Genomic DNA, 21,010 nt, shown 5'->3' with positions numbered 1-21,010 from the left:
GACAGCACCATCTGTAGTGTCGTGTTTGCTTTGCTTACTCTCCATCTTGGTTTGAGTTTGACTTTATGACTTCATGCACTTCCTTCAAACATGTGCCTTACTCGTCTTGAGATATCCCGCCTGACGGGGTCCGACGTATTCATGTCAACCCGTAGCTCCAGTCACGCTGTAGGAATCATTTGGTCGAGGGAAACTGTGCGTATCGAGCCCACATGTTCTGTGATGCCATCACTCCATTCAGCACAAGTGTCAAATGTATTTGAACTCTTAGATTAAGATGTTAATTTTGCTGAGGATATGCAGTGATGTTGTGTTTTTCAGAGGAAGGCATTGATGACATGTTAGTGGTAGTGTATCTAGCACTCCTTCTAGCGTCAAAAGATGCTTAAATTAAGATCACTCACTAAAGGGTAACTATTGCGCACACATTAATTAATTCACTGCACATGATAAATTAGTCATTACAATGTCCGGTTTGTGTATTTCATTTGAACACGCTGGGGCAAAGGATGTGACATAAGCCAAAGTGTTAGCATTTTGATTTGAGATGTATGTTTTTCCTTGTCTTTGTCAATCAGTTGATAATGTACTATTTTAGTTTTTGTGCACATTACCCATTGAGTCATTTATAAACACATGATCATAATCTGTACACATTTGCACAAAGCACTCACTGTGTTGTACATATGCATAAGTATTGTTTTATGTCACATTTATGATTTTTGTTTTATACTTGTGCATGTGCCAGATTTTGACGTTGTGAAAAACAATGAAAAAGACACTTAATATCAAAATTGTTCTTCACGTTGAGTCTTGTTTCCTTCCAACCTACACAAACGTTTTGTGAATTGACAAAAGGGGTGAGACAACACATACTCTACTCATTTAATCAAGTTTTCCCATAGATATTCGACATCAATTTAGGCATAATTGATTAATTTTAAGCATGCACTGCCCCTAGTGGCATTTTATTCAATGTGCGCACGCCATAGGTTTACGTAGGGCGTGATTGAGCGACCCCTCCCCCCTCCACAGTCTATCTGGAAAAAGAAAAAAAACTTTTTGTATCGAAGGAATCAACAGCCGCCATCTTGTCGTGGCTCGGAATTAGGATTTCTGTTGAGCACTATTTTTAATTTAGAAACGGAGCTTTCGAACCAAGGTTTGACAGCATTTTCCCGTCCGAAAAGAATTACTCATATCATTTCGGAATTATTTTGGGCGAAAAAACGGGGATTCGATCGATGTTCGTCGGCCAGAAAACCTCAGAATATCTGATTTCCCCTTGAGTGCGGCGCTTCACACAGCCCCTATCGCCGTTCCGAGCACTATTGTTTACCGTGAGCAATCGGAGACAAGACAGCGACTTGCAGACACATTTGCTCAAATATATCATTTTCTTGCAGTTTTGCATTTTTATGGAGCTTTAGGTGATTTTTGCATGAAGGAATTTGACGTCACTAAAAACGGGTTGTTTGAACATCCAAAAATAACGACTTGTTGACAGGACTGCAAGAATCCATGTGGATAATTTTAGTTTGAATTTTAACGTAAATTTTCGATGGAAAATATTTTTATTTTATTAATTTAACGATAATAATGTGGGTGTTGGGTGTTGGATTATCATGGGGTGAATGGCGGTGGCGAAGCGGGGCGCTATTGCATCTCTTTTGAAAGACACTTCAATGCTAGCAAGGAGTTAGCAAGCAAAATAGCCAGAGTAAAAAAAAAAGTGGATGCAACGTTAGTCCAAAAAAATTCCTGCAGTAGGATTTCTTTCAGTCTTTGTTCACACAAAATCAGAAACGACTACAAAGTACCACCATGGCTGAAAACTTGCTAGATATTGGACCCCCGAACTCCAAGCGACCAAAGCTGAATTCACCTGCGCTGTCAGCTTCTGATGGACCAGGTAAGGCCTCACCAGCGATATGTCAGCGACAAAGTTGCACTTGAGTCTGTCATGTGATGTTGAGTAAGAGTGGCGTTTGAATGATTCCCCAACACTACGCAGTAATTTTACCAGCTAATGTAGTCTAACATTTTATACCTAGACCAACCTAGGACGATACAGTTGTGGTGTCAAAACTCTGGTTGCTAAGATTCCAGTTTTGTTATGCTAGTTGTCACTAGCGGGAAAGAGCATCATCATGGTGGGTTAGCAAGCTAGCTTTCATAAATGGCCTATGTTTGCAGTAATAATTTATCGTTTTGAGGATTTGGGGCCAACGTCACGTATACTGCTCTGAAAGGCGTCTGAATAGTTGCTGTGTTGCTAGCAACTGTTAGCTTTTCTACAGCTATAACCTACTTTAACTTACGCTCGGTCCGATATCCTATACTAGTCGAACAACTCAAAATGAAACATCCTCTCATGATATATACCTAAGATGCACATGCACCAACTCAAGATTTTGGGTTCAAACGATTGCAACATCTATACAGGATTTGTAACTATACCGTATCAAGCCCCCCTGTCATAGACTGTCCCTAGAACTGCCCAACTGCTGTCAGACCGTGCAAGACGGTTTGGTACATTTAGATTTAGTCATTTAGCAGAGCTAAATTCATCGTTTTTATCCAAAGCGACTTACAAGAAGGAGCAAAAGGTGCATAGGTCAAGGATCATAAACAACGAGATAGCCCCCAAAACAATGTGGGTAAAGTGGCTAAATCAGTTACAACTGGTAGCGGTATTGGTTGTAAATGACAAAAGGGTGTGATTGGTCGCAGAGGGTCTGCATTCAAGCCTGCAGTATCAAACAACATTCTCGGATTGACCTTTAACTTCTGCCTTCTGCCATTTCAGACACAGCTTGGGTTAAACACAGCTGTTCGGAAGGTGTGTGTGTGTGTGTATCAGCTACGCCCACAAGCAAAACACAAAACTTTAGAAAGTGCGTTTGTCTTTGCAAATTCGTTTGTGAACGTGTTCACTGTAGCGAGGGGAAACTTTCTTTGAAGTGACAGGGCAAACACGTGCCCTGTCTTGCTCGTACTCGGACCATCTGTCACCCCAGTAGAGTCTGTTTGCCCCATGACATCACCTCCTACCTCCCATCCCCCTTTTCTTACTTTCTCTCTCGCGCACGCACGCACACTGTCAATCGATATATACTACCTGTAAGCAGTCTCCTCATCAAACCCTTGTCTAGAACCCAACCCAGCGAATCTTCGTTCCCAAAACGGCCCTCGTGTCTGGAAGCCCTTTGTGACACCTCAAGACCCCTTTAATTGAGCTCTTAAGTGCTCGACCCCTCCAGGCTCTTTGAACAAAAAGCAACCCTGAGAAAATGGGTGAAGGGAAGACGGAGGGGCAAAGAGGGTGCAACCCCCCCACCTCCCCCTTCCTCCCCCTTTCCCCTTCTCCAAACACCCTTCCCAACAAAGTGCTCATGACTGCGTCTTTTCCCCAGTTAAGCCCATAGTGGCTTAATGGCAGTTTTTTTTTTTTTTTTCTCGGCTTCCCCTAGTTTTTAATCCAGTCTGGCCCCGTTAGCTCATCTTGCTGTCTGCTACTCCGACTCCCAGCTGTCAGCACTCTCTGGAGGGGGGGGGGGGGGGGGGGGGGTGGAGGGAGGGAGAAGAAGGGGGGGGGTTGGGGGGGGGGGGAAGACTGCTTTTTTTAAATGGATTTTTCTGCCTGTCATAAGAGCAAGATATGCAGGACAACAACAAACTGCTTTTTTCTCATGTGTTTTCTGCTGCCTACCTGGAACCATTTTATTTCTTTCTCCTGATATTTTCAGCCTTTCCCGCCTTTCCGCTGCTTAAATTCTGTTCCCCCAAAGTTTGAATCTGTTGACAGAGCCCCAAATTGGCTCTCGGTCACCCCTCGGGCAAGGAAAAAAAAGAAAAAAAAGCTTGTTTTCCCCCACTAGCTTAAGTCCCGAGTTGTCCAAATACCCCAGAACCTTGAGCCTAGTACAGCCTGCCCGAGGGCGTTTAGAGGGAGAAGTTGTGCATGACTTATTTTTTTGCTTTTCAAGCTTGACATCTGGTTTTGCTGGGTCATTAGCCGTCTACGTGTTTGAATGGACACATGCTCGCTCGCTCTCTCTCCCTTTCCCTCCTCTATTTCTCCCCTTTCCTCCTTCTCTCTCTCCCTTTCCCTCCTCTCTTTCTCCCCTTTCCTCCTTCTCTCTCTCCCCTCCCTCCTCTCTCTCTCCCCTCCCTCCTTTCTTTCTCTTTTGAATGATATAATACAGAACGACTGATGCATGCATGCCTTCCTCCAAATCAGCGTGGAGACTGTAATGGCCCTGGCTGGCTGACCCTCTCTCCTTTTAAAACTGCATCATTGCCTTTTATTGACTCCCCACTCCCTCCAGACCCAGACAGACGCTCTAGACATCAGCATTAATCCTATAGCGTTTCATAGTCTTTACAATTTCCACAACACTTTCGAAGGATGTCTGCAGGCCCTGGCTGGATGTTCTGGCGGAGAGACCCCCCTCCCCCACCCCTGAATCCGCTGGTATCCTCGTAGCAGGAACCCCTAACCAGCTGTGCTCCTCATGACACAAGAGAAGGTCTGGGATGTGTTGAGCCCCACGTGGCGTGCTAGCACGCGTGCTGCGCCGTGGGGAGGACAGTGAAAGCACCCAGCCCTCTAGGGGAAAGACCAGCCAGGGCCATGCTGCACCTGTCTTCCCCTGGGCCTGGGCCAAGGGACGAGGCTGGGACTGGAGGCCAGGCGCTGGGTCTGTGGACAGGCAGAAGGACAGCCGTGGTCTGGGCATGCCGGAGGGGCTAATTATAGTCCCAGACCTGAGCTACGAGGAAAGGATAGCTCTGAGAACGGAGAGCTGAGAGGGAGGGAGGGAAAGAGAGCAGACTGGTATGGGCAGGAGGAACAGGGGGTGAGAAAGTGTGTTGGGATTCTAGGATGTCGAGAGGAGTGGGAGGGCGAGCGAGAATGCAACTAAGGAAGGTTTGTAGATGGGGAAATGGAGAGAGGGGGATGGGAAGATCAGAGGGGAGAGTATTCTTGGCAAGACGAGCCCCCTTGTCGGGGTCGCCTACCCCCCCCCCCCCCATCTACACAGCACTCCCAAATCAAAACGATGATTTGCATCTTGGCCTTGTGCCGAAGACTTAATGTGTGTGTGCTGAATTTATGTTCTTGGCTTGTTTGTGACTGTGCTTCTTTCTCACGCACACACACACACAGGCACCAGGGTCAGTGTGTCAGCGTTTATGGTAAAGCACCCCTGCTCTGTGGAAGAGCGACGGGGGCGAGAGGCCTTCACTGACACCACTAATACGGCGGGATGAAAAGAGAGCGAGGACGCGCACAGGGAGCGGGTCCCCGGCCTCAAACACATGTCCTCCTTCACAGGGAGCACCTGCTGGCCCTCTGGAGGGAGGGAGGGAGGGTGCGAGGGTATGGAGTACATCAGTGTTTACTCAGGGCAGTGTGCAAGCCAAGTGGGCTCATTAAAGGGCAGGACCCTGCTTGCTAACACGCCCTGAATCTCAATGAGGAGAGGGGCAGGACAGGCGAGGGAGAATAGACCAGACTAGGCAAGCAGGTGAACGATTTAATCGCTGTATCGATCCCAAAGAAAATTCAAGAAAACTCCTGCCTCTTATCAACATGGGCTGTACTAGTGGCACCAGCAGGCTGACATGCACGCAGGAAGGACAACATGAAGATGCAAAGGAAATGAGGAAGGAGTTGGACATCCATGGTTCATAGACTGGCGAACGCGTTTTCGATTTATTTCTACTTCACACGCAACGCTGCAATTCCCTGGGTCCTGAGCTATACACTTGCTGAATTGCAACTTTATACAGTTCCCTGTTCTGGAGCTAATCTAGCCACAGACACACACACACAGATACACTAAGATTTATGGTAGTTAGATGTAAAAGACTAGGTCAGGGCCGAGGCTATAGCATTAGGACTAATCCACTGAGAGCATTATGGGTTCAATTATGGGACTCGTACAGTGACAATTAAAACTGGCATTTCTCCACCGCAATTGGCCTCGACCACCAGACAATTAACACCCCCTATGTGGAGCACGCACACACACCGGCATTCTTTCAAATCTTAATCACTCTCTCATCCCTTCCAAACCACAGCTCCCTGCTGTGCGCTTTACATTCACACTTCCTGGGGGCGAGATCGTAATTCCCTCCCTCCCTCTCTCCCACACCTTTCTCCCTCCCTCCCTCCCTCCCTCCCTCCCTCCCTCCCTCCCTCCCTCCCTCCCTCCCTCCCTCGTCCTGCCAAAGGCAACCACAGGAAGTTACCTCAGTGTTTCTCACCCTCATTAGTTTAGTCTGCCGGGGGGACTTAGCAGGCAGGGCGCTAGGCTGGTTAGCGGCAAATTAGCGCCGGCGCGCGCCGCAGTTAGCGTGTTAGCCCCCTAAGCACAGGCGGACACAGTGTGTTTAGCGCATCAGCTCATTAGCACAGATACACAGACTTAGTTACAGCGTCCATTAGCGTTAGCGGAGGGGTTGCTGTGTGGCGCGTTAGCGCGTGATTGATGGAGGCGTTGGCATGTGGGTGAGCAGGTTGTGTTGGAGGGTGCATTAGGGGTAGGTGATACCGGCTGTGGTATGGACCTCTGCGTATGGGATTTCATACATCAGTTGGTTCACACGGACCAGGACAGACTACAGAAATGGTGGCATGAAATCGTTGATTTGCATGCTTCTCAGTGGTGGTCGAAACTGATTTAAAAGACATTCCAGGTTGTAGTTGACGGTGACATTTTTTGATGTTTTTTTGCATGCGTGTTGTGGTCTTAATACTGTGAAATAACCCTTTCTCCCCTCCCCCCCACTTCTCATCCTCCCTTCCTCCTCTCTCTCTCCTCCTCTTCCTCTCCTCCCCTCCTCTTCCTCTCTCTCCCCCCCCCCCCCCTCCATAGACCTGGGTTCCCTCTCCTGGGACGACCTGGAGAACGACCTTCCGGAGGAGCTGAAGAACCTCCCCAACGGCGGCGACCAGGGCCTGACCACCTCCCTCTCCTCCAACGGGGGCTCGGCCCCGCCCACCGGCCCCGGAACCCCGGGAGGCCTGGGCCCCGGGGGGGGCACCGCCTCCCCCAGCCTCATCCTGGAAGCCGCCGCCAAGCACAAGCAGCTGTCGGAGCTGCTCCGCGCCGGCAGCGCCTCCAGCCTGGCGTCGGCCAGCGTCCAGCCCGGGGGAGTGGGGGGTCAGCTGGGCCTGGCGCTGGGGAAGAGCCCCCTGGGCGTGGGCCAGGGCTCCCCCAACCACCAGTCTCCGCAGGCCCAGAAAGCGAGCACGCCCACGGGGGCACAGAACAACAACAGCACGGGCGCTGCCATGGGGCTCGGCGCTGGCTTCAACCAGGCCATGGGGCCCCACTCGGGACTCCTACCCCAGGGAGGGCAGCCCCAGGCCGGGCAGGTGATGAACGGAGGCCTGGGGGCTGGAAGGGGCCGGGGGCAGTACCAGGGGCAGATGCAGGGGGCCCCAGGCGGGGGCGGAGGAGTGGGAGGTTCATTGGCGGAGACGCTGGTCCAGGGGGGACAACAGGCTGGTGGCATGAACAAGGTAAGTCACAGAGAGGGGAGAGACTACACACTCCCACTCACACCCCAACAAACAACATCCGCTGTTAGTCAGACACCCAGAAAGTGTGAGAGAGAGAGAGTGTGTGTGTGTGTGAGAGAGAGAGGGGGAGAGAGAGAGAAGGTGCCAACTGGTCAGTGGGAGGCCATAGCTGTCATATCTGGCGCTGGCTGCTTGTTAGGCAGGCTTGACTCATTGTTTGGTTGGTTCCCTTCTGGAGGCTCAACGCAGCAGGCCAGAGCCTGGTGCTTGTGATGCTCCCAGACTAGCATCTTCTGAGAGGACGCCAAGCGCCATTTGGAAGGACACGCACCCCTCCCTGACAGCCTCCCACTGTGGCACACGGTGGGGTGTGTGTGTGTATACATGCATGTACGAGCGAGCGAGTGTGTGTGTGTACATGCATGTACGAGTGTGTGTGTATGTACATGCATGTACGAGTGTGTGTGTGTGTGTATGTTGCTCCTCGTGCGCGAGGCTGCGGCGCCCGTGCCCTCGGCGGCGGCGGCGACGCTCGCTCGCGTGTTTTCGAAGCTCCGCGAGTCTCAGTTGACTGGAGCCAGCGGTGCTTGGTCGGCCGGTTAACAAGCTGTAACGAGGTCCGGAGCTGGTCGCAGGTCATGGCACACTTGAGATGGCGTGTGTGTGTGTGTGTGGCAGGCTAGTTGTCTTATTGCCCACAGGTCTTTGTCTGAGTTCATTATAGTTTGGACACTGTTGTGAGGCTGGGTAGAAGGCAGCTGGTGACAGGCCAGTCACTGTTGTCACACATTCAGTTATTGTCAAAGGGGATTCTCAAAAGTGGATTTGAAGTGTGTGTGGCGTGTAGTCAGGGATTGTTTGTCTAAGCCACCTGACACTACTGTGGTTCAGCAGGAAATCAATAGGAAACCATCCATTCTGCTGGCTGGCATTCAACACACACATGCATGCATACGTACGTACAGGAAGAGCTGTCCAAAACCACAACACGTGCGCACACACAGGGCAGTCCAAAACCGCAACGTAAAAAGATAAAGTAGGTTTTGTGTAACGTAACCAAATCTGGCAGTGTGTCAGAGAGACTGGCAGTGTGTCAGAGAGACACACTTGTATGTGTGTGTTTTCTCTTTGGTTCACGTTGTAAATCTGTCTCTGGCTGCACGTGTGTGTGTGTTCTCCCCCCTCCCCTAGTGTGTGTGTGTGTGTGTGCTCCCTCGCTTGTCTTCTTCCTGACTGGCTCTGTGCCTCCCTGTTGTAAATCACATTACCAGAGGCCGCTCTAGGGTTCCAGTGTGAAGGGTGGGCGTAAAAGAGGAAGATGGATGGAGGGAATGAAGAGCCTGAATGTACTCCTCTGGTCTGGAGGGAGACGGGAGGGAGGGGAGGAGCGAGGGGGAGGGGCAGGGAGGGAGGGAGGGGAGGGAGGGGAGGAGCGAGGGGGAGGGGCAGGGAGGGAGGGGCAGGGAGGGAGGGAGGGAGGGGAGGGAGGGGAGGAGCGAGGGGGAGGGGCAGGGAGGGAGGGGCAGGGAGGGAGGGAGGGGAGGGGAGGGAGGGAGGGAGGGAGGGAGGGAGGCAGGGAGGGAGGGGCTGGCCGGCAGCCATACAGCCTGTCGCTGTGCGGAGTGTGTCAGGGAGAGGGGGGAGGAGTGAGTGGGGGTATGTGGCTGCGTGTGTGTGTGTTGGCTGCGTGTGTGTGTGTTGGCTGCGTGTGTGTGTGTTGGCTGTGTGTGTGTGTTGCCGTGAGCGCTCAGCTGTGTGCTGCTGGTCCTTGGCTGTCTCAGCTGGGTGTCTTTATCTGGTCTGTTGGAGCGCTGTCAACGACCCTGGAGGAGGGAGGAGGAGGGAGAGGGGGAGAGGGGGGGAGAGGGGGAGAGGGAGAGAGAGGGGGAGAGACAGGAAGACTAATTAGAGCTGAGCAGGACCTGCAGGCTGCCTCCCCTCCCTGGCTCTCTGACACGGTGGCCGTCCGCGGCGTCACCAGGGGAACCAAGGCGGGATTTGTAGTTTTGTAGTTCTTCCTGTGGAGCGGCTGGGCCCGAGGAGGGGACTCGACTGAGATGCTCAGAAGGGGACTTTTTGCTGCTTGGATATTGAACTTGATTTTGATCAACTTTTCTCTCTCTCCCTCCCTCCCTCCCTCCCTCAGATGGGGCTGGGAAGTAATGGGGGTCCGTTCATGGGGGGGCAGGGGTACGGGGGGCAGGGGGCGGGGGCGAGCCCCCAGCACCTCCAGAACAAGGCGGCCCTCTCCAACAGCTTGCCTCCCTTCCCTACCGAGCTGAATGGTGCTGCCGTCACCAGCCTCCCTAACCTGGTGAATGGTGCTGCCGTCACCAGCCTCCCTAACCTGGTGAATGGTGCTGCCGTCACCAGCCTCCCTAACCTGGTGAATGGTGCTGCCGTCACCAGCCTCCCTAACCTGGTGAATGGTGCTGCCGTCACCAGCCTCCCTAACCTGGTGAATGGTGCTGCCGTCACCAGCCTCCCTAACCTGGTGAATGGTGCTGCCGTCACCAGCCTCCCTAACCTGGTGAATGGTGCTGCCGTCACCAGCCTCCCTAACCTGGTGAATGGTGCTGCCGTCACCAGCCTCCCTAACCTGGTGAATGGTGCTGCCGTCACCAGCCTCCCTAACCTGGTGAATGGTGCTGCCGTCACCAGCCTCCCTAACCTGGTGAATGGTGCTGCCGTCACCAGCCTCCCTAACCTGGTGAATGGTGCTGCCGTCACCAGCCTCCCTAACCTGGTGAATGGTGCTGCCGTCACCAGCCTCCCTAACCTGGTGAATGGTGCTGCCGTCACCAGCCTCCCTAACCTGGTGAATGGTGCTGCCGTCACCAGCCTCCCTAACCTGGTGAATGGTGCTGCCGTCACCAGCCTCCCTAACCTGGTGAATGGGACACACACACACACACATATATACACACACACACACATATATACACACACACACATATATACACACACACACACACACACACTAGGTGTGGAACGGCACACTGAAGTCATGGTTCGGTTCATACCGCGGTTCAGACATCACGGTTCGAGTTCGGTACAACGGAGGGAAAAGCAAAACAAACCAGGTTCCTCTGAGTGAATACGGCGCATTGAATATGACATGTAAATTCTTATTGCTTCAGTGATTTTTTTGGGCCCTATTTGTATGTGTATCTAAAGGCTGGCTAAGCACTGTAGGGAGGAGAAGTTGGACAGTTATTTTTTTTTGTCTCGTTCCAGTGATTGGCACACCTGGGTGATGGCGTCGGATATTTGTAGTCATTTAGTACACGCTCTTATCCAGATGCGTTAGCATGTTAGATGTTTTCCACTCACATACCCCACAACTGCTGAACAACGCCGACACAGTGCTTGTCCTATCCACCACTCTCTCGCCTGTACTACTGTAACTGACTGGGAAACCGACGTTTTCACAAACTTGCAATCTTAAAGAGGCCGGCGGTGCCTCTATCTCTCGTGGGTCGCCAGCACTCGCCATACTCGTCCTTAGTGCTGCTAGCTATCTCTGACTCACGGCGGCGCCAATCAGAGCTTCAGAGCTAAAGCGGGGCAACAGATAAGGTGTCCCTAAAGGACACGAGTATCTAACAGTAGTTCCGCATTACATTAATTAATTTGCACGCAAGTTTTATTTATTTTTATACTGTGTATTCTCCGTGTAATTTCAGGCACCGAACCGTGACGCCAGTACCGTTTCGATTCAATACGAATACATGTACCGTTCCACCCCTATCACACACACACACACACACACGGAACTCTTCTTCAAGAGGCGAATTATTCGATTTGTAACTTCTCCTAACCTTATGTTTCCCCAACTTCCTCTGTTTCTCACCGCTCCCTCCTCTACCGCTCCTCCCCCCCTGCTTCTCTCCCCTCTTTCTCCCTTCTCTCACCCCTCCATCCACCACCCCCCAGGCCCAGCTCCAGCAGCAGCCCCAGCAGCAGGTGCCCTCGGTGGGCACGGTCCCAGGCGTACCGGCTGGCGTGGTCCCCGGGGCATCCCTCTCGTCTGCGCCGGCGGCGGGACCCACGGCCGATCCTGAGAAGCGCAAGCTGATCCAGCAGCAGCTGGTGCTGCTCCTCCACGCCCACAAGTGCCAGCGGCGGGAGCAGGCCAACGGGGAGGTGCGGGCCTGCGCCCTGCCCCACTGCCGCACCATGAAGAACGTCCTCAACCACATGACCCACTGCCAGGCCGGCAAGTCCTGCCAGGGTCAGTCCACTTTCTCAATCTCTCCATCTCACTTTCACTCTCTCGCTATCTCTCTCGCCCACGCACACTCTCGGTCGATCTCTCTCTCGCGTGCGCACACGCTCTCGGTCTATCTCTCTCGCGCACACACACACACTGTCTCTCTCTCGTCCACACACACACTCAGTCCACCTCTCTCGCCCTATCTTTCATCCTTCTTTACCAGTCGACTTCCTTCCCTCCTTCTCTAGACGGTCTGATGAGAACCTGAGGTGGCTCATAGCCAGCTCCGCTAATGAGAAATCCCCTCCAGACACTCATTTTGATCTATCTCACACACACACACACTCTCCAGCCAGTCTCATTTAGATCTGGCCGACAAACCGGGTTGTTCTTGGAATCTGAATGCCTTAGTTTAATTTCAAGCCAAACACACAGAGGCCAAGTCGAGAGAGAAATGTGTGTGTGTGTGTGTGTCGGCCAACTCATTTCCTCTGGTCCTCTGTGCCACCGAAATAACCAGAGAAAGTACTGTTGCTCATCAGTGATTGCTATCGGGTTTGCAACATAGTTGTATTTTTTTACATGTCTAGAGATTTGAGTTTTCCCTGGTGTGTGGGGGAGTTTAGGGGCTGTTTCTTGGCCATGCTTGAACACGCCAGAGTAAGTATCTGAATTCTCCTTGCCTTTAGAAAGTGTGATGTCGGCGTTGAGGCTTCCAGCAAGGCATTGTTTTGCAGCAGCTTCTTGCCCCAATAGATCAAAATATTGTGGTGTTTCAACCTCTCCTCCCCCCTCCCTCCCTGTCTCTCTGCAGTGGCCCACTGTGCCTCTTCCAGACAGATCATCTCCCACTGGAAGAACTGCACACGGCACGACTGTCCCGTCTGCCTGCCGCTGAAGAACGCCAGTGACAAGAGGACCCAGCAGCGTGAGTACTGCCTCCTCTGCCCCCACACAGCGCCCCCTGCTGGGGTACTGCCTCCTCTGCCCCCACACAGCGCCCCCTGCTGGGGTACTGCCTCCTCTGCCCCCACACAGCGCCCCCTGCTGGGGTACTGCCTCCTCTGCCCCCACACAGCGCCCCCTGCTGGGGTACTGCCTCCTCTGCCCCCACACAGCGCCCCCTGCTGGGGTACTGCCTCCTCTGCCCCCACACAGCGCCCCCTGCTGGGGTACTGCCTCCTCTGCCCCCACACAGCGCCCCCTGCTGGGGTACTGCCTCCTCTGCCCCCACACAGCGCCCCCTGCTGGGGTACTGCCTCCTCTGCCCCCACACAGCGCCCCCTGCTGGGGTACTGCCTCCTCTGCCCCCACACAGCGCCCCCTGCTGGGGTACTGCCTCCTCTGCCCCCACACAGCGCCCCCTGCTGGGGTACTGCCTCCTCTGCCCCCACACAGCGCCCCCTGCTGGGGTACTGCCTCCTCTGCCCCCACACAGCGCCCCCTGCTGGGGTACTGCCTCCTCTGCCCCCCACACAGCGCCCCCTGTTGGGGGCTCACATGCTGCGCTGTGGGCCAGATGCTCGCTGTTTAAACTGACACTGGTGGAGAGGGAGGGAGGACTGGGGAGAAAGATATGAGAGGAATGGAGGGTGGTGTGGTGGTTAGACTGTCAGGAGGGAAAGAGAGGAGGAGAGGGGAGAGAGGAGAGGGAGAGAGACTGTCAGGAAGAGAAGAGAGTGTCAGGAGACTGGGTACACTGGCATGTCATGCTGAGCGATTGGCTGCTGTATCGGTGACTCAATTCAGTCCCCTGCTGCTTGACTTGACTGACTGCCTGGACCAGGGCTTTCTTCCTCTCTTGCTGCCTCTCTCCTGCAGCCTCTCTCTCTCCTGCTGCCTCTCTCTCTCCTGCTGCCTCTCTCTCCTGCTGCCTCTCTCTCCTGCTGCCTCTCTCTCCTGCTGCCTCTCTCTCTCCTGCTGCCTCTCTCTCCTGCTGCCTCAGCTCTCCAGCTTTCACTCGCTGCATTTTTCTGTTTCTGTTTATTTCTTTACCCTCCCACCTTCTGTTCTTACTTTCCTTCCACTTTCCCTCTCTCTCCGTCCCTCTCTCTCTGTCCCTCTCTCTCCGTCCCTCTCTCTCCGTCCCTCTCTCTCCGTCCCTCTCTCCGTCTCTCTCTCTCTCTCTCTCTCTCTCTCTCTCTCTCTCTCTCCACTTTTCTTTATCAGTAGTTCTATCTCTGGTTTGACTTTTTCACTCTTTGGATTTTGTTACATTTTCCCTCTCTCTCTCTCTCTGTCTCTCTCTCTCTCTCGCTGTCGCTCTCTCCCTCTCGCTGTCTCTCTCCCTTGAGTGTGTGCATGCTGGAGAGCCCAGCGCCATGGCTGACTCTACTGCTGCCAGCACAAACAACACACAAACAACACACACACACGCATGTTTAGCCCTGTCAAATGGCCCGACCCAGGCTTGAACTCACAGCCACACGCACATCAGAAACATCACCCCCCCCCACTCCCCTGAAGGGATTAATGTATTTATTCAGTTCAGCTGTGGGTGAAATACCCAGATTAACACACTAGCCGTTGGTTCACACTGATGTGCTATGCCCTGTGACAGATATCTCGCTCCTGTGGCATTGTTGCAGTGTGGATTCATTCATGCTGTGTCTACGAGCCTACGACCTGTGTGAGACATATGAGTACTATGTGTCTTAACTCTCCTCTCTCCCCTCCCTCCCTCCCCTCCCTCCCTCCCCCCCACAGCCCTGCTGAGCCCCCCCAGCTCCTCCCTCCAGACGTCCCTGTCGTCCTCGGCTGCGTCGGGCCAGCCCGGCGTCTCCTCCCTGGGCACGGTGGCCCCCATCGACCCCAGCTCCATGCAGAGGGCCTACGCTGCCCTGGGGCTGCCCTACAGCAGCCAGAGCCCCGCCCAGAGCCCCGCCCAGCAGGGCGCCTCGCCGCTCCCACAGCAGATGAGACCCCTCAGTGCTCTCGGTAAAGGAACCCGTGGCTCCGAGGCAGCAGGGGGATCTGGGATGATGTTTGATAGACCGGTTGCAGAAATGTGCTTGTTAAAGGGACAGTCCCCCCCCCCCCTCCCCAAAAGAAAAAGATACAAAATGAAAAAGGCTGTAAAATAATGAGAAATGCTTGTTTTCTTTCCGCTCCCAGGCAACCCGATGACCCTGGGGGGAGGGGCCTTGGGTGTGGCCTCGTCAGAGCAGAGCAGCCTTCACACAGACTCCGCCCTCTCCAACACGCTCAACGCCAACAAGTGAGTCAGGGTGCCGGTGGTGCTGGACTGGGATCAGAGGACGAGCTCTCAGCAGCCGTGTGACCGGACAGCATCACACCTGGGGCTCCATTCACTCCACAATCCAACTCATCGTCATACAGGATGAGGATGGTGGTTAACCTTAATCTCCATGTTCCCTCCACCCCCCCCCCCCCCCACAGTCAGCTGCTGTCAGAGGGTCCGGGGCTGGGCTCTGTGGGCTCGCTGCCCACCGCCGCCCCCCTCTCAGCCGGCGGCGTCAGGAAGTCCTGGCACGAGCACGTCACTCAGGACCTGCGCAACCACCTCGTCCACAAGCTGTACGTGTCTCTCTCACACACACACACACACTCGCCTGTATCCCCGGACTGTGGGATTGAGTCTTTTCTATCTTCCTCCCGTCCTTACCCTCATCCCTTTTTTGTAATCCCTCCATCCCTCCCTCCCTCCTCTCCCGTGTGCAGAGTCCAGGCCATCTTCCCCACCCCGGACCCTGCAGCTCTGAAGGACAGGAGGATGGAGAACCTGGTGGCCTACGCCCGGAAGGTGGAGGGAGACATGTACGAGTCAGCCAACAGCAGGGTGGGCGCGCGCTCTCTCTCTCACACACACACACACACACACACACACACACACACACGCGCACACACACACTGACAGTCCTCCACCTGTCCTCCCTCAGGATGAGTACTACCACTTCCTGGCAGAGAAGATCTACAAGATCCAGAAGGAGCTGGAGGAGAAGAGGAGGTCTCGGCTGCAGAAGCAGATCATCAACCAGGCTCCCCTGGCCGCCCAGGCCCAGGCCCAGGCCCAGGCCCAGGCCCAGAACAGCGCCCTGGGGCAAGCCGGCAGGACGCAGAGTGAGAGGGACCAGACGTCTGGGGAGAGGGGGAGGGGGAGGGGGGGTTCCATGAGCCAAACACACACACACACACACAGTGTGCACACTCGTCCAGTCATACGCAGTGCTGGACTGGAAGTGCTGCTGGAGCTTCGGTGGTGGGCAGTGTTCTTGGCCCTTCCCCCCCCCCCCCCAAACTATCTGAACTTGTATTTAGTGTTTCCTTTATCCCTCTCCCCTCCCTCCTCAGATGGACCCGTTCCCATGCCCAACGTGCCAAACCAGATCCTGAGCCGTATGCAGGTCTCTCAAGGTACCGTCCTGACCCCTCTGACCTGCCCCCTCACCTCCGCCTCGGAGGCTTGGTAGGACATGTATGAGCCTGGTGGAGTTCTGGCTTTCTTTCTGACTGTATGTGTGTGTGTGTGTCCAGGGATGACCCAGTACGGCTCCATGGCGCTGCCCAGCGTCCAGATGTCCCAGCCCCCGATGGGAGCCCGCGCCGCCTCGCCCATGACCCACCCACAGCACCTCAACATGGGCTCTGTCCCCTCGGTGAGGCACGCACACTCACACACTATACACACACCACACACACACTATACACACACCACGCACACTATACACACACCACACACACACTATACACACACCACGCACACTATACACACACTATACACACACCACGCACACTATACACACACCACACACACACTATACACACACCACGCACACTATACACACACCACACACACACTATACACACACCACGCACACTACACACACCACACACACACTATACACACACCACGCACACTATACACACACACTCACACACTATACACACACCACACACACACTATACACACACCACACACACACTATACACACACCACGCACACTATACACACACACACACACTATACACACACCACACACACTATACACACACCACGCACACTATACACACACACACACACACACACACTATACACACACCACACACACTATACACACACACACACACACACACACACACACACTATACACACACCACACACACTATACATTCACACACTATACACACACACACACACACACACACTACACACACTATACGCACACACATTACTCCACTTTCAATTATAATAGCCTGGCATTGAAAGTACCTCTCAGCCATGAGTCAGCAGATGGACAAAGGGAGTATTTTTAGTGGCCAATTTGTTGCTGAGAGCAGTGGCCCTTTGTGGAGTTTCTACAGGTGCCCCCCCCCCCCACCTCACAGAGGGGGGCCTCTCTCCCTCCTCAGTGGCTGCTTCAGGCGCCAATCTACCCCCCGCCCTCCTATGAAAACCCCAGTGTTGTGGGAGGAGGGATCCGCTTTCAGCACGTCGCCGCTATTATTTTAGTTTCCTCTGTGACGCCCCCAGGTTTCTACAGGTGCCCCCCCCCCCCTCCTCACAGAGAGGGGCCTCTGTGACGCCCTCCCCCACTCCCCAGGTTTCCAGTCACAGCGCATTGTGTGTGTGTGAGCGTGTCGAGAGATGCTTGTGGTAATTGATGAATTCCACTTCCAGCTGACCTCTGAGAAGGGGCATGGAAATGAGTGACTGGAACAGCGAGCTAGCGCTGCATAGCTGACTGGTTCCTGCCATGCTGTTTTCTAACTAATAGGTTCTTCAGACCTGTTAAACCTGGTGAATAGTCAAGTGAAGTCTTAAGTGGCATCGCTAAATTACTTAGTATGGATTTTCTGTAGTACACTTTTCTACAAAGCAACTGCCACCTAATTACCACCCTCCCTCTCCTCCATCCCTCCCTCTCCTCCATCCCTCCATCCCTCCCCTCCATCCCTCCCTCTCCTCCATCCCTCCCTCTCCTCCATCCCTCCATCCCTCCCCTCCATCCCTCCCTCTCCTCCATCCCTCCCCTCCATCCCTCCCTCTCCTCCATCCCTCCCTCTCCTCCATCCCTCCATCCCTCCCTCTCCATCCCTCCCTCTCCTCCATCCCTCCCTCTCCTCCATCCCTCCATCCCTCCCTCTCCTCCATCCCTCCCTCTCCTCCATCCCTCCCTCTCCTCCATCCCTCCCTCTCCTCCATCCCTCCCCTCCATCCATCCCTCTCCATCCCTCCCTCTCCTCCATCCCTCCCTCTCCTCCATCCCTCCCTCTCCTCCATCCCTCCCTCTCCTCCATCCCTCCCTCTCCTCCATCCCTCCCTCTCCTCCATCCCTCCCTCCCCCCCCCTCCTCCAGATGGGCCTGTCCCCGTCCAGGATGCCCCAGGCCCCGGGCCTGCTGGGGTCCAGCATGGTGGGCCAGACAGCCGGCCAGGGCCAGGGGGGCCAGTTCCCCCCGGGGACCACCTCAGTCACCCCCACAGTGGGGCCCGGACAGTCCCCAGCCCAGGCAGCTGTCACACAGGTGAGACCTGGAGGGAGAGGAGGGAGGGAGCGGAGGGAGAGGAGGGAGCGGAGGGAGGGGAGAGGAGGGGGGGAGGGAGGGAGGGGAGGAGGGGAGGGGAGAGGAGGAGGGGGGGAGGGGAGAGGAGGAGGGAGGGGGGGAGGGGAGAGGAGGAGGGGGGGAGGGAGGGAGGGAGGGGAGGGGAGGTCGCCACCACTAACCCCTCACACTCAGGCTACCTCTACCCTGGTCTTCCTGTCTGATCTCTCTGTGTGTCTCTGTCTGTCCGCTGTCCTCCATGTTTGTCTCTGTGCTTCTCTTTGTGTGTGTGTGTGTGTGTGTGTGGTTCCCTCTCCTCAGCAGCAGCCCAGCACTAACCTCCCCATCACTGCGCTTGGTCCCTCCTCCTCCTCTTCCTCCTCCTCCCAGCCCTCGCTCCACCCTACACCTCCGCCCTCCTCCTCCTGCTCCTCCTCAGCCGTGGGGCCCACTAACCTGCAGCCTCCTCTCCAGTCCTCCAGTCGCAGCTCCACCCCCACCCTCCCCTGCCCCGCCCCGGCCCCGGGGGGCACCCCGCCCCGCCCCGCCCAGCCCCCTCCGGAGACGCTCCTGCCCCCCACCACGCCGGTGAGACTGAGACCGCATGCCCTCTCATCCCCCCCTCCACCACCCCCCATCCCTCCTCACGTCCACCCCGACCGGGTCTCCCCCCATCCCTCCTCACGTCCACCCCGACCGGGTCTCCCCCCATCCCTCCTCACGTCCACCCCGACCGGGTCTCCCCCCCCCCCCATCCCTCCTCACGTCCACCCCGACCGGGTCTCCCCCCATCCCTCCTCACGTCCACCCCGACCGGGTCTCCCCCCCCCCCCATCCCTCCTCACGTCCACCCCGACCGGGTCTCCCCCCATCCCTCCTCACGTCCACCCCGACCGGGTCTCCCCCCCCCCCCCATCCCTCCTCACGTCCACCCCGACCGGGTCCCCCCTTCCTCCGAGTCACCTGACCGTCCATGTGTCCGTCTGTCTGTCTGCATCCCAGCGCTCCGCTAAAGGAATGATGGGACTTGGAGTTCCTCAGGACCAGGTCACCTGCTCTGTTCTGGCCTGCAGGCGAGCAGCCTGACGGTCTCCTCACCGCCATCCCTCCTTCTGCCCCTCGTTGTGTCCGTTCTTCCTCTCGTTTTCACCCGTTCTTTCGTTTTCGTTTGTTCTCTCATTCTTCTCGTTCTTCCACTTGTTCGTTCCTCTCGCTTTCTCTCGTTCTCTTCATCGTCTCGTTGTTAATCCCTCGTTCCGTTTCTCTCCCTCTCTCTCTCTACCTACATCTCTCTCTCTCCCTCTCTCTCTCTCTCTCTCTCTCTCTCTACCTACATCTCTCTCTCTCCCTCTCTCTCCCTCTCTCTCCCTCCCTCCCCAGCTGTCCCAGTCGGGGGCCAGTCTAGATAACCGTGTTCCCACCCCGGCCTCCGCTGCCAGCGCCGACCACCTGCACTCCCAGCATGCCCTGCCCGACCTGCCGGGCCAGGAGCCCAAAGTGGAACGCCACGAGGTGGCCATCGGGGGCAAGACGGAGCCCAAGATAGAGGTGTGTGTGTGTGTGTGTGTGTGTGGTCTGTGAACGGATTCATTTAAGTTCAGGGAATTCAATCAGTGTTTTTGTTGAGGCACCAGGTGTAGCTCCACCCCCTCCTTAACCACCGTGAACACCGGACCCATCATCTTCCGTTTGTTGTTTCAGACGGAGGACGACTGCGGTTCCCTGTCGGTCAAGAAGGAGGAGTCTGAGGAGAAGCAAGAGCCAATGGAGGTGGAGGAGAAGAGAGCGGACACAAAGGCAGAGCCCCGAGAGGAGGAGGAGGGAGGAGCCAACGGCACGGCGTCCTCATCCCCTCCTCTGTCCCGGAGGAAGAGTGAGTGTGGGGGAGGAGAGGGGGAGGAGGTGGAGGAAGAGGGGAGGATGATGTTGTGACTAACCAGCTTCTTCTCCCCCTTGTCTTCTTTTTCTCCTCTCTCTCTCTTCCTTCTCTCCTGTCATTCTCTCCTCCTCTCCTGCCCCTCCTCTCCTCCTCCTCTCCTGCCCACCTCCCCTCCTCTCCTCCAGTCTTCAAGCCCGAGGAGCTGCGCCAGGCCCTGATGCCCACCCTGGAGTCTCTGTACCGCCAGGACCCCGAGTCCCTGCCCTTCAGACAGCCTGTGGACCCCATGGTGCTGGGCATCCCGGTGAGGACACACACACACACCCTCACTCACTGTCACACACCCCTCACACACACAGCAGTACAAACGTTCTAACCCTTCCCCTCCCCTCACCAGGACTACTTTGACATCGTGAAGACTCCCATGGATCTGTCCACCATCAAGAGGAAGCTGGACACGGGCCAGTACCAGGAGCCCTGGCAGTACGTGGACGACATCTGGCGCATGTTCAACAACGCCTGGCTGTACAACCGCAAGACGTCGCGCGTCTACAAGTACTGCTCCAAGCTGGCCGAGGTGTTCGAGTCCGAGATCGACCCCGTCATGCAGGGCCTGGGCTACTGCTGCGGACGGAAGGTGAGGGAGGGATGAGGGGGAGGGAGGGAGGGATGAGGGGGAGGGAGGGAGGGAGGGATGAGAGGATATGGATGAGGGAGGAGGATGGGGGGGATGAGGGAAGAGAACACTGTTATGGGAGGAAAGAGGAGTCTGTAGAGGACAATGAGTGACCTGCTGTCCCCTCTCTCTCTCTCTCTCTCTCTCTCTCTCTCTCTCTCTCTCTCTCTCTCTCTCTCTCCCTCTCTCCCTCCTCTCT

General features: G+C 55.3%; 1 protein-coding gene across 3 annotated transcripts in view; it reads left to right on the top strand.

Moving 5' to 3' along the window:
* Positions 1 to 1,064: 1,064 nt before the first annotated feature.
* Positions 1,065 to 21,010, top strand: part of crebbpa (CREB binding protein a) — a 28,110-nt gene continuing 8,164 nt past the window's right edge. For 2 of the 3 annotated variants that reach the window (XM_062447816.1, XM_062447815.1), the window contains exons 1-17: positions 1,065 to 1,912; positions 6,888 to 7,537; positions 11,474 to 11,771; positions 12,568 to 12,681; positions 14,460 to 14,690; positions 14,868 to 14,970; positions 15,153 to 15,290; positions 15,435 to 15,552; positions 15,653 to 15,833; positions 16,065 to 16,127; positions 16,248 to 16,369; positions 18,071 to 18,238; positions 18,731 to 18,844; positions 19,637 to 19,804; positions 19,958 to 20,129; positions 20,321 to 20,439; positions 20,533 to 20,772. In XM_062447816.1, coding sequence (XP_062303800.1) covers positions 1,825 to 1,912; positions 6,888 to 7,537; positions 11,474 to 11,771; positions 12,568 to 12,681; positions 14,460 to 14,690; positions 14,868 to 14,970; positions 15,153 to 15,290; positions 15,435 to 15,552; positions 15,653 to 15,833; positions 16,065 to 16,127; positions 16,248 to 16,369; positions 18,071 to 18,238; positions 18,731 to 18,844; positions 19,637 to 19,804; positions 19,958 to 20,129; positions 20,321 to 20,439; positions 20,533 to 20,772 — 3,087 coding nt within the window. In that variant the 5' untranslated portion in view covers positions 1,065 to 1,824. The remainder of the gene's footprint in view (positions 1,913 to 6,887; positions 7,538 to 11,473; positions 11,772 to 12,567; positions 12,682 to 14,459; positions 14,691 to 14,867; positions 14,971 to 15,152; positions 15,291 to 15,434; positions 15,553 to 15,652; positions 15,834 to 16,064; positions 16,128 to 16,247; positions 16,370 to 18,070; positions 18,239 to 18,730; positions 18,845 to 19,636; positions 19,805 to 19,957; positions 20,130 to 20,320; positions 20,440 to 20,532; positions 20,773 to 21,010) is intronic. The other variant, XM_062447817.1, reaches the window with a different exon arrangement.

The sequence above is a fragment of the Osmerus eperlanus genome, chromosome 22 (assembly GCF_963692335.1).
Source record: "Osmerus eperlanus chromosome 22, fOsmEpe2.1, whole genome shotgun sequence".
Lineage (NCBI taxonomy): Eukaryota > Metazoa > Chordata > Actinopteri > Osmeriformes > Osmeridae > Osmerus > Osmerus eperlanus.
Note: the sequence above shows the minus strand (reverse complement) of the source record. Positions and strands in the feature narration are given on the sequence as shown.